Genomic DNA, 11,509 nt, shown 5'->3' with positions numbered 1-11,509 from the left:
TTACATCCTTACAGCCTGTTAATCTTGCACTCCCAAATCACTGTAGGGAACAATAAAATTATGGGTTCCCTGCTCTTCACAGTCGGTGGCATGTGCAGGATGTGCTTGAGGAAGTTGCCCAGAAGGACATGGGATTTCAGATATCAGAACTCTGTCAGTTGCCAGCGCCTACCCTACAAGACAAACCCACTTCTTGTGGTCCCTATCCCCCAGTTATTGTGGCCAGGGGATGTTTAGTCACAACCATAACCTTCCAAGCCCACCTGATGCTTTCCAGGAAGGCAGGGCTACTGGAGAATGGTGGTCTCCCAGGACTCATCCTGACAAAGGGCTGTGTCTGGGATAACATGCCTCCCGCGATTAGATGCACCAGAAGCTCACCTCCTCTGTAGTGAGACCCAACAAAAAGCAGGTAGTTACAGCACTAAGTACTGCCACTCTTTCACCAACTAGCAATTAAATGAGTTTAGGATAATGGGACCCAATTATGGCATCTATCTGTAAAATTATAATGCTCTGGCCCACAAATCCTGCAAATAAGCTACTGCAGTCAAACCAGAAACAATCAAACAGCTGACATTTGTCACCACTTTCATTCAAAGTGACAAAAAATAATCAAATGAAGGTTGAGTGGAGGGCTTAATGCGTAAGCATTTGCTTATTCAACAGAACAAGAGTATAACAAATCACTGCAGATGTCTTTTAGACAGTCCAAGAGCAATCATAACCTTTTTATTATTCTAAGTTGCCAAAAAGAACCTTGACAGAACCGAACTTTAAAATAATCCTAATTGTGCACATTCTAGTCAACATGTATTATTTTACATTGGTAGTAATACAAACAGTGAAATTTCAGTATTTTGAGGAACATTCTTTTCAAAATGTGAAAGGCATTAATTTCTTTCTAGACAAATACCATGTCTGGTTTCTTAATTCTTTTGTGTTTGTATATTTAGATCCCATTTTGTACTTTACATCAATTTTTAGAAGTGTACTGCTTGATCCAAACATTTACAGTCCCAAATATGTATTGTTGGCGATTTAAACCATTCCTGCCTCCTCCCCCTCACCCCAACAAAGAACAGTTACGTTGGAGCTCTCAAATGTGTTAAGTGTTAGAAAACTACAAAACCCTAACGGAAACTAGACAAGTATGTAAGCGTACTTTTCAAACTTCACCTGTTTGGCATTAAGCACATCATAAGGAATTCACAGAGGACTGCCCATTACCTGAAGCGCCACGCACCCATGTGACAAAGTTAAGGCTTAAAGCTTGAAGCTGCAAAGGCACGATCAGGATGCTTTCTAGGAAGAAAACAGAAGTCTGTAAATGACAATATACTTTAAATCCCAAACTGTCCACTTTAACATGCCCTATGCAGACAAACTCAGATGCTGACAAGATGAAAAGCAAAGGTGCATGCACATAAAATATACTTCTAGGTTTGGCTGATTCAGATGATTTTAATTAAACATTATGCAGTAGGAAGTCTCAGCCTCTTTACAGGCTGGAGAAACTCTCAGAATTTACTTTATGCTCTCCAGGCTGTAATAAGCCCTCAAATATGACTTCACTGGTTACAGACATTATGACCACAGCTTACTGCAGAGAAAGTTTTCTGTAGTCCCGAGCAAACAACCAAATGTTATCACAAATGTCCGAAGTTCCACAGAAATCACTCTAGACACCATATAACCCTGGAAACGGTGATACGTAGTGCTGCTTTGCAGATGCAAGACACGTGCTTATGATGCAAGGTAGAAATTCCTGGAAATTACTCTGTTGCGCGGTTCCTGACTTGCACTGACATGGGACTAAATAGTTCCTGCCACACCAAGGCCTGAATTCACACAAATCTGCCATTTGTGCAGGGCACTTCTCTCCCCACGCCCCCCACCCCAAGCATAATCGCATCCTTTTGTTTACAGTTAACACAAAACATCAGAAGTACCTAACTCTGAAGGGGCCTCTTGCAACTGCACACACTTGTTTTAAAGCATCAAGCTAGGGGACAAAATTTTAGTGGTATGTGCAACCCCCCATGCTGTTCTGGTTCCCATTATCACTTCTCTGATTAGGAACCTAATCAGACGCTACCACCTCTACTTGAAGTCATCCTCCCTCCCCACCCCCAACACTTAAAACTGATCACTACTTCAAAAAGAATTCTCCTGCTGTTTCCAAATAGAGCTTCACAGATCATCAGTGCCAATTCCTGCATTTTCCCTGTTAACTACTCACTGCTGTCTAAGCAGGGAAGATTTCCGAGTTGGTGCTGTATAAATTTATCAGTCCATTTACTTAATAACAGTAACAGAGATCCCCAAACGAAGATGAGGTTAACTTATAAAACAAATGCTTGGGAAAAAGATTTTACAACCAAGGACAGTTCTAAAAACTCAAGTGTTGCAAAAACACATCATGCAGCAACAGCCAAATCTACAGAGTACTGCCATCATCTCCAGGGGATATCTACCACCCACAGGAGCTCTGGGGTCCTAGAAAGGGAACGAACTTCCAGGGGGAAAACACACTAATACCCCAGACTCTGAAAAGGGCAAGACATTTTTAGCACGAGATCGAGAAAAATATAAGAATTTCCTCCACTCCAAGTGAGAGTGGCCTTTGCTGAAGTAGCTCTTGTCACCTTGGCAACAATGCTTATCTACAAGTGACATTTTCATTTGGTTTGGCAGATTCAGCCTGACTCCATGGCAATTGCACAGTCGCTGGCTCTACAGAAGCCATGCCTGCAAGAGTCCTGGGTTTAGTTGCTCCAAGTGAGAAGAGATTGTCATTCCTCAAAGCACCTTTAAGCTTTTGCTTATCTGCTAATGGCAAATAATGGTCTGTGATTTCAGCATCAGACACTTCAGCAGGGGAAGCTCACTCCCTCCTACCTCCAGATGTAGTTTGACAGGTTTATTCCGAGTAGTGCTGGTTTAAGCAGCCCTAGTTTTACCCCTGCTCTTAGCTGCATCTGATAGAGAGCAGAGTTGTACAAAGCAAGGAAATAATTTGGTTTAAGTGGGGGGTGAAAGGGGTAAGTATGGATGGTGTGGAAGGGCTTGTTTAGAGAGACAGAGCCAAAGTGGCTGGGGAGCAGGGCTGCTTAAATTGGATCACCATAATGAAGGGCCTGTCAAGAATATGAAATAAAGAACACAGAGGACGCTTCTAAAAAAGGATACAGAGGATGATCCAAGCATCAGATTCCCTCAGAAGGTGCTCTCAGAGGCAGGTGTTATATACTACCCCTCCCGTCCATGCAGCAGTGGCCATAAAGCACTGCTGCAGCCAGAAAGTTTAGCAACTGTCACCATCTACACAAGTCACAGTGCCAAAACCACATGCATAGTACTTACAGCCTTTCCATGAGACGGCATATGGGAAGGACTCAGGGGCACGTACTCTTGAAGGCAAGCAATTCTTTTGTTCAAAGGTGGTACTGGAACTGAAAGACTTCAGTGACTTCATCTGACAAATGTACTTGCTCAAATTTATGCATTTTAATATAGCACAGAGGAGAGCAGGGACACAAGGGGATGGTACTTTGCCACTTGGAAGTGGTGGTCCTTAGAAGAGCTATATATACTCTAAAGACTAGAAAGTTTTCCAAAAAGTTTAAGAAGTGAAACCAGGTGTCACTGTTGTTATGGAAGGAGAGGTATATCATGGTTGAGCTCATACAGAACTGCAGAGCTGTCAGGACTGTCGCTGCATACAGGCACAGACGAATCTCAAAACATGCTTTGGCAGCTCTAGTGGTACCATCACATCTTGTATGCTGCCTGCAGTCATGATCCACTGTTGGATCAATGACACCAGTCAAGGCAGCTCCATCCTGTTCGCAGCTGGCTATTACGTTCCTCACTCCCCCAAACCCAAACTGTGATTACACTTTGCAAAGGGAAAGAGGGGGGATGTCTGCTAACACAGGGCCCCCGTGCCAGCACATCTGCCAAGTCTAAGGTGACAGGAGGTCATGAGGGACTGCTAGCTAACCATTAGCTCAACAGCTCAGTAACTGTTTGAAAAGGCTTCAGAGGCAGACACCCGGCCACACTGGCAAAGTCACCTCAGCACCTTTCTCCTCTGCACATTGGCCAGACATCCAGCATACAGCAGCAAAGTCAGCCCACGTCCAGCCAATGAGGCTGGGCTGGGAGTAGGCTGCAATATTCCTCTATATAAAACATTGTTGTAAGAAATCAAACTCTCATTCGCTACCTGTTTATGCCAGAATTGGTCACGCCCCAAACAAAAGGAGAATCTGACTGCTCCAACAACTCTGCAAAAGAAACAGATGATGTGGCTCAGAAGAAACTCCAGCAACAACCATCAGATCAGGAATAGCTGTCATATTTTTACATGTTCAAAAGGGAGTAAAAGTTGACCTAATGATGAATGTGTCTGCTTCACTGTCATTTAACTGAGAAACATAAAAGTTATCAAGTTTCCATTGTCATCATTGCATATAAGGGTCAAAAGCTTATACGAGAAGGAGGAGATGCTTGGAAATATATCTCTGTGCCAAGTATGGCAAGCATGTTCAATAGTTCTCTATACCAAGAAAAACTGCCTGGTTGGAGAGACCCATGTTTTCAGGAATGAGCATAAGCAAGGTGTCCTAGAAGTGAGACCTACATGAACAGCATCTCTGGAATTGAATGGACAGGAGCAGGCAGCAGTGTGGCTGATGGGGAAGTTCCTCACCTGTTTCCCAGTCTTCTTCGCATGGAGGTGCCTGCCATGTGCTCACAGCATTCATCTGCTCTCTCTGGAAGCCAGAGGACTGATTCACTTCAGGAAGAGAAAAAACTTGGTCATTAGCAGTCAATCCTGCTTCAGAGACATTTAGAGTGCTTTGGATCAAGTTGTAAAACAGCTTTTGGCTTTAGAGGAAACACCACACAATGCAAATAGGCTGGGTACACCCAGGAGCCAGGTATTGATCTGAAATCAAGCTATTTCAAATTTGCTTTTTTCAAGGCAACACAAAAAGACGCTGCTCCCTGGGACTGTGTGGCAGGAAGACTCAAGTGAAAGAGGAAACCCGCCTACATGAAAGTGGGTATCACTGCTAGCTAGCCTCAGTGCAGCTCCACAGAAGAAAGAAAACCATCTATCTGCTCTGTAGTGTGGCGATAGTTGAAGAGCCACTGCAGGGGATGGGAAAGACACTGCATAGCACAGGATGCCTTCCTAAATATTCTGGGCGCTTTGGGCAGCCCCCTCTCATTGGGCAGGAGACTGAAATCTTAACTGTGTGGCAGATGAAGCAAGTTCAGCAGCAGACCAGCCTGAAGAGGGACTGCCCCATCTCTTGGTGGGAGTGAACTACTCGGGTTGCCCTGGAGAACATCTGCAGGGGTTCCATAGCTTACACACCTGTTTGGTAGAAATTGGCTTTTCACACAGCACCAGTGGTCAAGCCTCAACAAAGGGAGATCAGCTCTACAAGAAGAAAGGCCTGTCCATCTGGTCATTAAAGCATCCTAGCTCCTGCTGGAGGTACTGCAATGTGTACAGTCTAGGGTAAAACCTTTTTATTCAACAATCCTGGTAACAAAATATGTGCAAGGCCTCCTGGGAGCATCTGCAATATTCTCATGAACCTAGCCAATAAATCAAAGCAGGTAAGACTCAAGTTTCCCCAAAGCCACTGTGTCACACTAAACTATAGACAATAATTTGACTCCTACTTCTTGGTTATTTAATGAGCTAGCCTTACAAACAGGAGACCTCAGTCCCCAGGGTGAACAAACACCTCGGAGCACAGGTGGTTCTCTTACCTATATCTTGCTCAATGAACCCTTTGTCATTGCACTTTGTTATGTGATCGCTGAGGTCAGCTTGAGGAACGAGATGGCGAGCGTTGAAGGGGCACGTGGCCAATTCCTTTGCAACTTCAGGGTAACTCTAGACAAGGGAAAACCAAAATCATGTGCCATATCTCTCAAGTTGACTTATCTCTTGCTAGTCTATAGAAGAAAAACAAGGATATTTGTGATGTTGCTTTAAAAAAAAAAAGACTAAACAAGAAATGGCAATATATTGTTCAAACACTTACTAAAAACGCAAGGGGAAACAAACATGACCATTCTTTAAAACATAATTTGCTGAGACACTGAGCCAACCCTTGAGTTGACTGAAATGAAACGTACTTTCAGCTAAACTCCCTACAATTTGCTGCAACACTGGCAATGTGGCTGCATGGTTTAAAGCACAGATGAAACTATTTTAAAAACAATAGGGGAGAGACGTTAGGCAAATCTAAACTATGCAGATATTTTTTAAATAAGCAGGCACAAAGGCAGAGAAATTCCCTAAATCTTTCCAAACAGCTAGGGAGTTGGCAGCATTCCACCTGCAGACTTTGGTGCTACAGGATTACCATTCAAGTAAAACTTTAATCACAGACAGGGGTTCTACTGGCAGTGCTCAGCTGACACTACAGTAAATTAGTCCATCCCCTGCAAATGATACAGCCTTTACTGGGAAAAGCACAACTTTGCCACTGTCCCAGTGCCTGCCCTGGTTCTGGCTGATGCAGCTCTGCTTGCACGTGAGGCAGAGGCAGAAGTGACAAGGGTACAAGCGTACAGACCCTGCTCGAGGCAGTGTCTCCTCCGCTACCACTGGTACGCCATTGCAGCACAGGCTGCAGACACATCCAAGGCAGCTGTCATTACCAGGTCCACACAGCCAGGCTTGCTGTGTCCTCGTGTGCCCATCATTTGCTTCAACTAGCTCAAGCAAGCTACTCTGGCCACATAGCAGCAGCTTCTCAATGTTAACACAATTCAAGCTGAGAGGATTCAGCTTGCTCTGCTTGCATGGTCCCCATTTGTGTAGCAGGGCTGCGTTTTACACAAAGCAATAGGAAGCTGAGGCAGGTGGAAGCAAGAAGGACAATCTCTGCCCAGATGCTTGCCACTGCAAATAATCACACAGTGGCATCTTCAGATGGATCGAATGATAATCCCTGAGCCCTTCTTCTGCTAATTACTTACAGAGACCAACTGTGTCTGATTAGTGATCACTATCTCACCTCATCCTTCTAACCAGGTAAGCTTACCAAAACTATCTGGTCACCAGTTATGAAACAAGTGGACAAAACCAACGTGGTTAAAAGTTTACTTGCCAACGTTGCTCACCTAGCTCACGTGCACATTCTTGCCAAAATTTGTGGGGGGTCAACAAGGAAAGTTGCATGTTTTTTTAAGGCTCTAGTTCCACCAAAACGAATTAAGTACTGATACCAGAACACAAACCCTACAACTGCATCGTAACTGGAAGGCACAGCATCGCTATACTATTTTAAAGACACATTGCCAAATTTATTGGTAAACTTAAAGAGGAACAACTGGATTTTAAAAAGTCTCAGCAAAACTCCAAAGCTCAGCCAGGTGTTTGCACTTGACAGGTTTAAAGAAAACAAAACATGAGGACAACACAGAAGAGAGGAACGAATGCTTCCTATTAAATGATTTGTATTCAAATTCTGGATAAGAGATGGAGAGGGAAAAAACCTCTCCCATATGTACAGAGACGAGGATGTGCAGTTTCTGCCAGAATCACGTTAGTTATTAGCAAAACAAAAAACCCCTCCTGTGCAGCTGTATTTCCAGCACTTAAAGAATGAATTGCAACATCACACCACTTCTACTCTGACTAGCCAGATAGGGCGCACATAACTCAGACTGAGTTCGCTCCAACTTAAAGTGGAAAAATTTATCTGACCTCCGTGTGAGCTGCTGGAAGAGACCAGAGTTTCCTCCTGACCTAACCATGAAGAATCTGCATTTCCTTTCAAAGCCACACTGGTCTTGGGAGAATTAACATGTACTTGAAACTAAATAAAGTTATATTAAATATAGGCTAAAGAAGCCTACTTGTCAGGAACTTACTCCAGCCAGCCAGAAAATGCAACAACAGTGAGAACACATGTGGCATATTTACACATACAGAATTACTCCCATTCAGTGCCTTGTCTGGCAGTCCAGCTTACCTTCCTACACTTTACAAGGTGATAGGGAAACCGACAGGCTCTGATTCGATGGTGCTTATTATATGGACATTGTATTAATCTCTCTGGATCCAAAACATCTAGTAGAATGGAAACACAGAGACCAAAAAAACCTAGTTAGAAAGACAAGATCTAGCATCACTAATGCAGCAAAATGGGAAAAAAAGCCATACCACATCAGGGCTGTGATCTTAGGGAGTTAAACCTGTTGTTCTTAGTTTGAAACCATTCATTAAAGCAGGCACCTGTTTTGCATAACCAAATTCGTTTTGAAGTTTGCAGTGACTGGGATGTTAGTCAAAACAGAGAGAAAATAGTCAGTAGCACTGAGCAAAATAACTCTTTAAGTTACCATATTAGGTATGTAACCACAATTACTCAAAATGAACGAGGACAGCGGTACTTTTCCAGCTGAGAGAAGAATCAGTGGAATGATTCCCATCAGCACCCTCAGGAACATCCTCTGTCTGAACCAAATCTTTTTTGATCAACAGCTAGTTTTGCCAGAGGAAGAATTCCAGACAATTTAGCATGCCTACCGTGGTGCACGTAACTTCAAAGTGAAATTTTTCATAAGTCATGCAATTATTTAGGAGCTGAGGAGTTTAGTAAACTGGCTAAAACACCTAAAAACCTAGGCACTGAGCAGTGAAGCAGCATGACTGCATGCATACATGATATAAATTTTTAATCTATCCATAGATAAAATAAATTAAAATATAAATATTTAATATATCTATTTAAACCCCCCACATTTCCATATTCCCAGTGAGGAAGAGAGGCAGCCAGAAGGAGCTACAGGTCCCCTCTGCTGCCTGCGGGTCTGTTTGTGGGGTACACACCAGCCGTCTTCCATCCTTTCTGCTCTGCCACTCTTTCTGCGCAGGCTGTTAGCCCATTTAGGACTTCATTACACAGTAGTTTAAACAGATCTAAGTATGGGATACTGCTGTTTAGCCTCTTCCCTGCCATCACATCCCCTTCTCTTACACATGCATCAGAGCTCGGTTGTCTCAACAGCCAGGCCAGGGAGCGATATCAGCCCCCTGGCTGACAGCTAGCAAAGACGTTGCTCCAGAAGTCACAGTGAGCAGACTTCATGTTGTGAGCAGGAAGAAGGATGGACCTAATTGTTCTTTCCATCGCAGCTGTGCAGTGCTGCTGTCAGCTCTGTCACCTGTGAGCACCTCTCGCCTCCATCAGCCAGTTTAGGTCATTAGAACAGCTTGAGAACTAGAAGACTTCGTCATCATTAAGAAGGATTGACAAGCTTTCTACTGGTTCAGCTGCTGCCAGAAGAGTAACCAGAAGTGGTTTCTCTCTGTGAACTGGCTCAACACAAGAACGGACCAAGTACATTACCCGTGAAAGGAAGGAGACAGAGATGAGTACCAGGGGAAGAGGAAAGCCCTCACCATGGCACGTAAAACAGCAAACACAAAAATCACAGGAGCTGGCTTGATCACATAACTAGGTGCAGTTACACAGGGCTGCAACGAGCGAAGCCTCCAGGGCACCACAGCAGCACCATGTGCGAATGGGACGCCAGTCCCATGCCACACCGCACGCGCACACGACCCCACGACAACCCTAACAACGCTGTCCCAGCCAGCCGCAACAACAGCCACAGGTGGGAGCGACACCTTAACCAAAGTAAGTCACTTTATTCAGGTACGTCCTAAAGGCCAGACCCCATCCACACCAGAAGCACGCCTGGCGTGGTAACCACGTAGAGCACTGGCCTAATTAAAACAATCAGCAACCCACTGGAGCCTTCTCGGCCCACACACAGAGCACGGAGACAGACCCAGCCCTACTGCTGCCGGGCCGGGGCCTGCCCGCAGCAAACGGTAGCCGCTTTCCCCCCACGAAATCTCACCCCGACCCTCACCGAAGTCATCCTCTAACTCCATGGCAGAGAAGGGCTCCGCGGAGCGCCGGGCCTGCGGGGCCGGGAGAGCGGCCAGGCCGGGGCCGAGACGTCTGCGGCTCCTCCAGTAGCGGCTGCGTGCTGCTCAGCGCCTTTGCGCCTGCGCGGTTGTTTCCTAGCAACCGCCCCCTCGCCGCGCGAGGCCCCTCTCGCAGTGGAGCCGTTGCCGGGGCAACGGCGCGACCTGGGTCTCCGTCGGGCGCCATCTTCCCCCGTCCTGGCCGTGAGCGGAGCCCGATTCCTCCAGACCGAACCACGCTTTAAGTAACGCTGACCTGGCCCTCCTCGCCACCGGCGCCCAAGATGGGGACTGAAAACTTGAAACCCCTTCCCAAGGTAGCGAGAGTGCATCCCCACCCTGGAAGTTTTGCAGGAGGCTGCCGCTGAGAGGGAGCTGGAAGGTGGCAGAGGGTGTGGTGGAGCCATGCATTGTGCAGCCCTGCTGGGTGGCCTGACCTGCCAGGCAGTTTCCAGATGTTTGGAGCAAGGTGATTTGGTTACCCAGCTTGATTTCTGCTCCCACAGGTTTCCTCCCTCAAAGACTCTGAGCAAAGAGACTGGCCTTTGAACAAAGGCCACGTTTTTACACCCTGCTCTTGGGCATATGTGACATGGTGTATTGGGTCTGGCTGAGATGGAGTTAATTCTCCCCACAGCAGCCCTCATGGTGCTATGCTGTGTATTGGTAGCTAGCAAACTGTTGATAACACACCAGTGTTTTGGCTACTACTGAGCAGTGCCAGCACACATCAAGGCTGTCTTTCCAACATTTCTTTTTCCCCAGCAGCAGGCTGGGGGTGGGCAAGATCTTGGGAGGGGACACAGCTAGGACAGCTGACCCAAACTGACCAAAGGGATATTCCATACCATATGACGTCTGCTCAGCAATAAGAAACAGAATAGGGGGGAGGAACAGGGCGGGGGTATTCGTTGTTTTTTTTTTTTTTTTTGCAATGTTTGACTTCCGGAGTAAGGGGTACGCATACTGAAGCCCTACTTCCCAGGAAGTGGCCAGACATCGCCTGCTGATGGGAAGTAGAGAATAATCTTTTGCTTTGTGCTTTGCTTCCGCATGCAGCTTTTTGCTTTAGCTACATTAAACTGCCTTTGTCTCGACCCACGAGTTTGGGGTTGTTTTTTCCATCCTCCTTTCTCCCCTCCCTGCCTTACTGAAGAGGGGAGTGATAGGGCGGCTCTGGTGGGCACCTGGCCCCCAGCCAGGGTCAACCCACCACACATGGGAGGAAAAAACCAGAGTTTTTGTTGTCAAGTGACATCAGAGATCCCCACTGCTTCCTCTCCCCACATTGCTGGGTTCAAAAACACTCGCTTTTGCCTCATGATTGCCTCATTTTGGAACCAAAATATAAATGATCATGGATGTAAAAATGAATGGAGAGATACTTTTTCAAAGCAGGAGACAGGTGGTGCAGGGACCTGGATTCTCCAAACCACCCCGCAGGTCCCTTCAGCTGCAGGATGGGGGTGCAGCCCCATGTTAGAGCACAGCATCTGCTTGAGCACTGTCTCACGTGGACTGCATTCA

General features: G+C 45.9%; 1 protein-coding gene across 1 annotated transcript; it reads right to left on the bottom strand.

Moving 5' to 3' along the window:
• Positions 1-1,068: 1,068 nt before the first annotated feature.
• Positions 1,069-10,062, bottom strand: LOC129195455 (gametocyte-specific factor 1-like). Its single transcript, XM_054801508.1, has 7 exons — positions 9,925-10,062; positions 8,016-8,113; positions 5,797-5,923; positions 4,718-4,804; positions 4,232-4,292; positions 3,367-3,455; positions 1,069-1,305 (listed from the first exon to the last, which is right to left on the bottom strand). Coding segments are annotated over exons 1-7 (486 nt in total). The 5' UTR covers positions 9,947-10,062; the 3' UTR covers positions 1,069-1,303.
• Between the last annotated feature and the right edge of the window lie 1,447 nt (positions 10,063-11,509).

The sequence above is a fragment of the Grus americana genome, chromosome 22 (genome assembly GCF_028858705.1).
Source record: "Grus americana isolate bGruAme1 chromosome 22, bGruAme1.mat, whole genome shotgun sequence".
NCBI classification, from domain to species: Eukaryota; Metazoa; Chordata; class Aves; order Gruiformes; family Gruidae; genus Grus; species Grus americana.
This window is presented reverse-complemented; position numbering and strand designations above follow the sequence as displayed.

What these genes read in the sequence shown, in the direction of transcription:
- LOC129195455 (XM_054801508.1), bottom strand. Translation starts at nt 9,946, where the DNA reads ATGGAGTTAGAGGATGACTTCG. An exon ending in GGAGTTAGAGGATGACTTCG is followed by an intron (nt 8,114 to 9,924) that starts GTGAGGGTCGGG and finishes CCATTCTACTAG; the next exon opens with ATGTTTTGGATCCAGAGAGA. An exon ending in ACCAATTCTGGCATAAACAG is followed by an intron (nt 3,456 to 4,231) that starts GTAGCGAATGAG and finishes GAAGTCTTTCAG; the next exon opens with TTCCAGTACCACCTTTGAAC.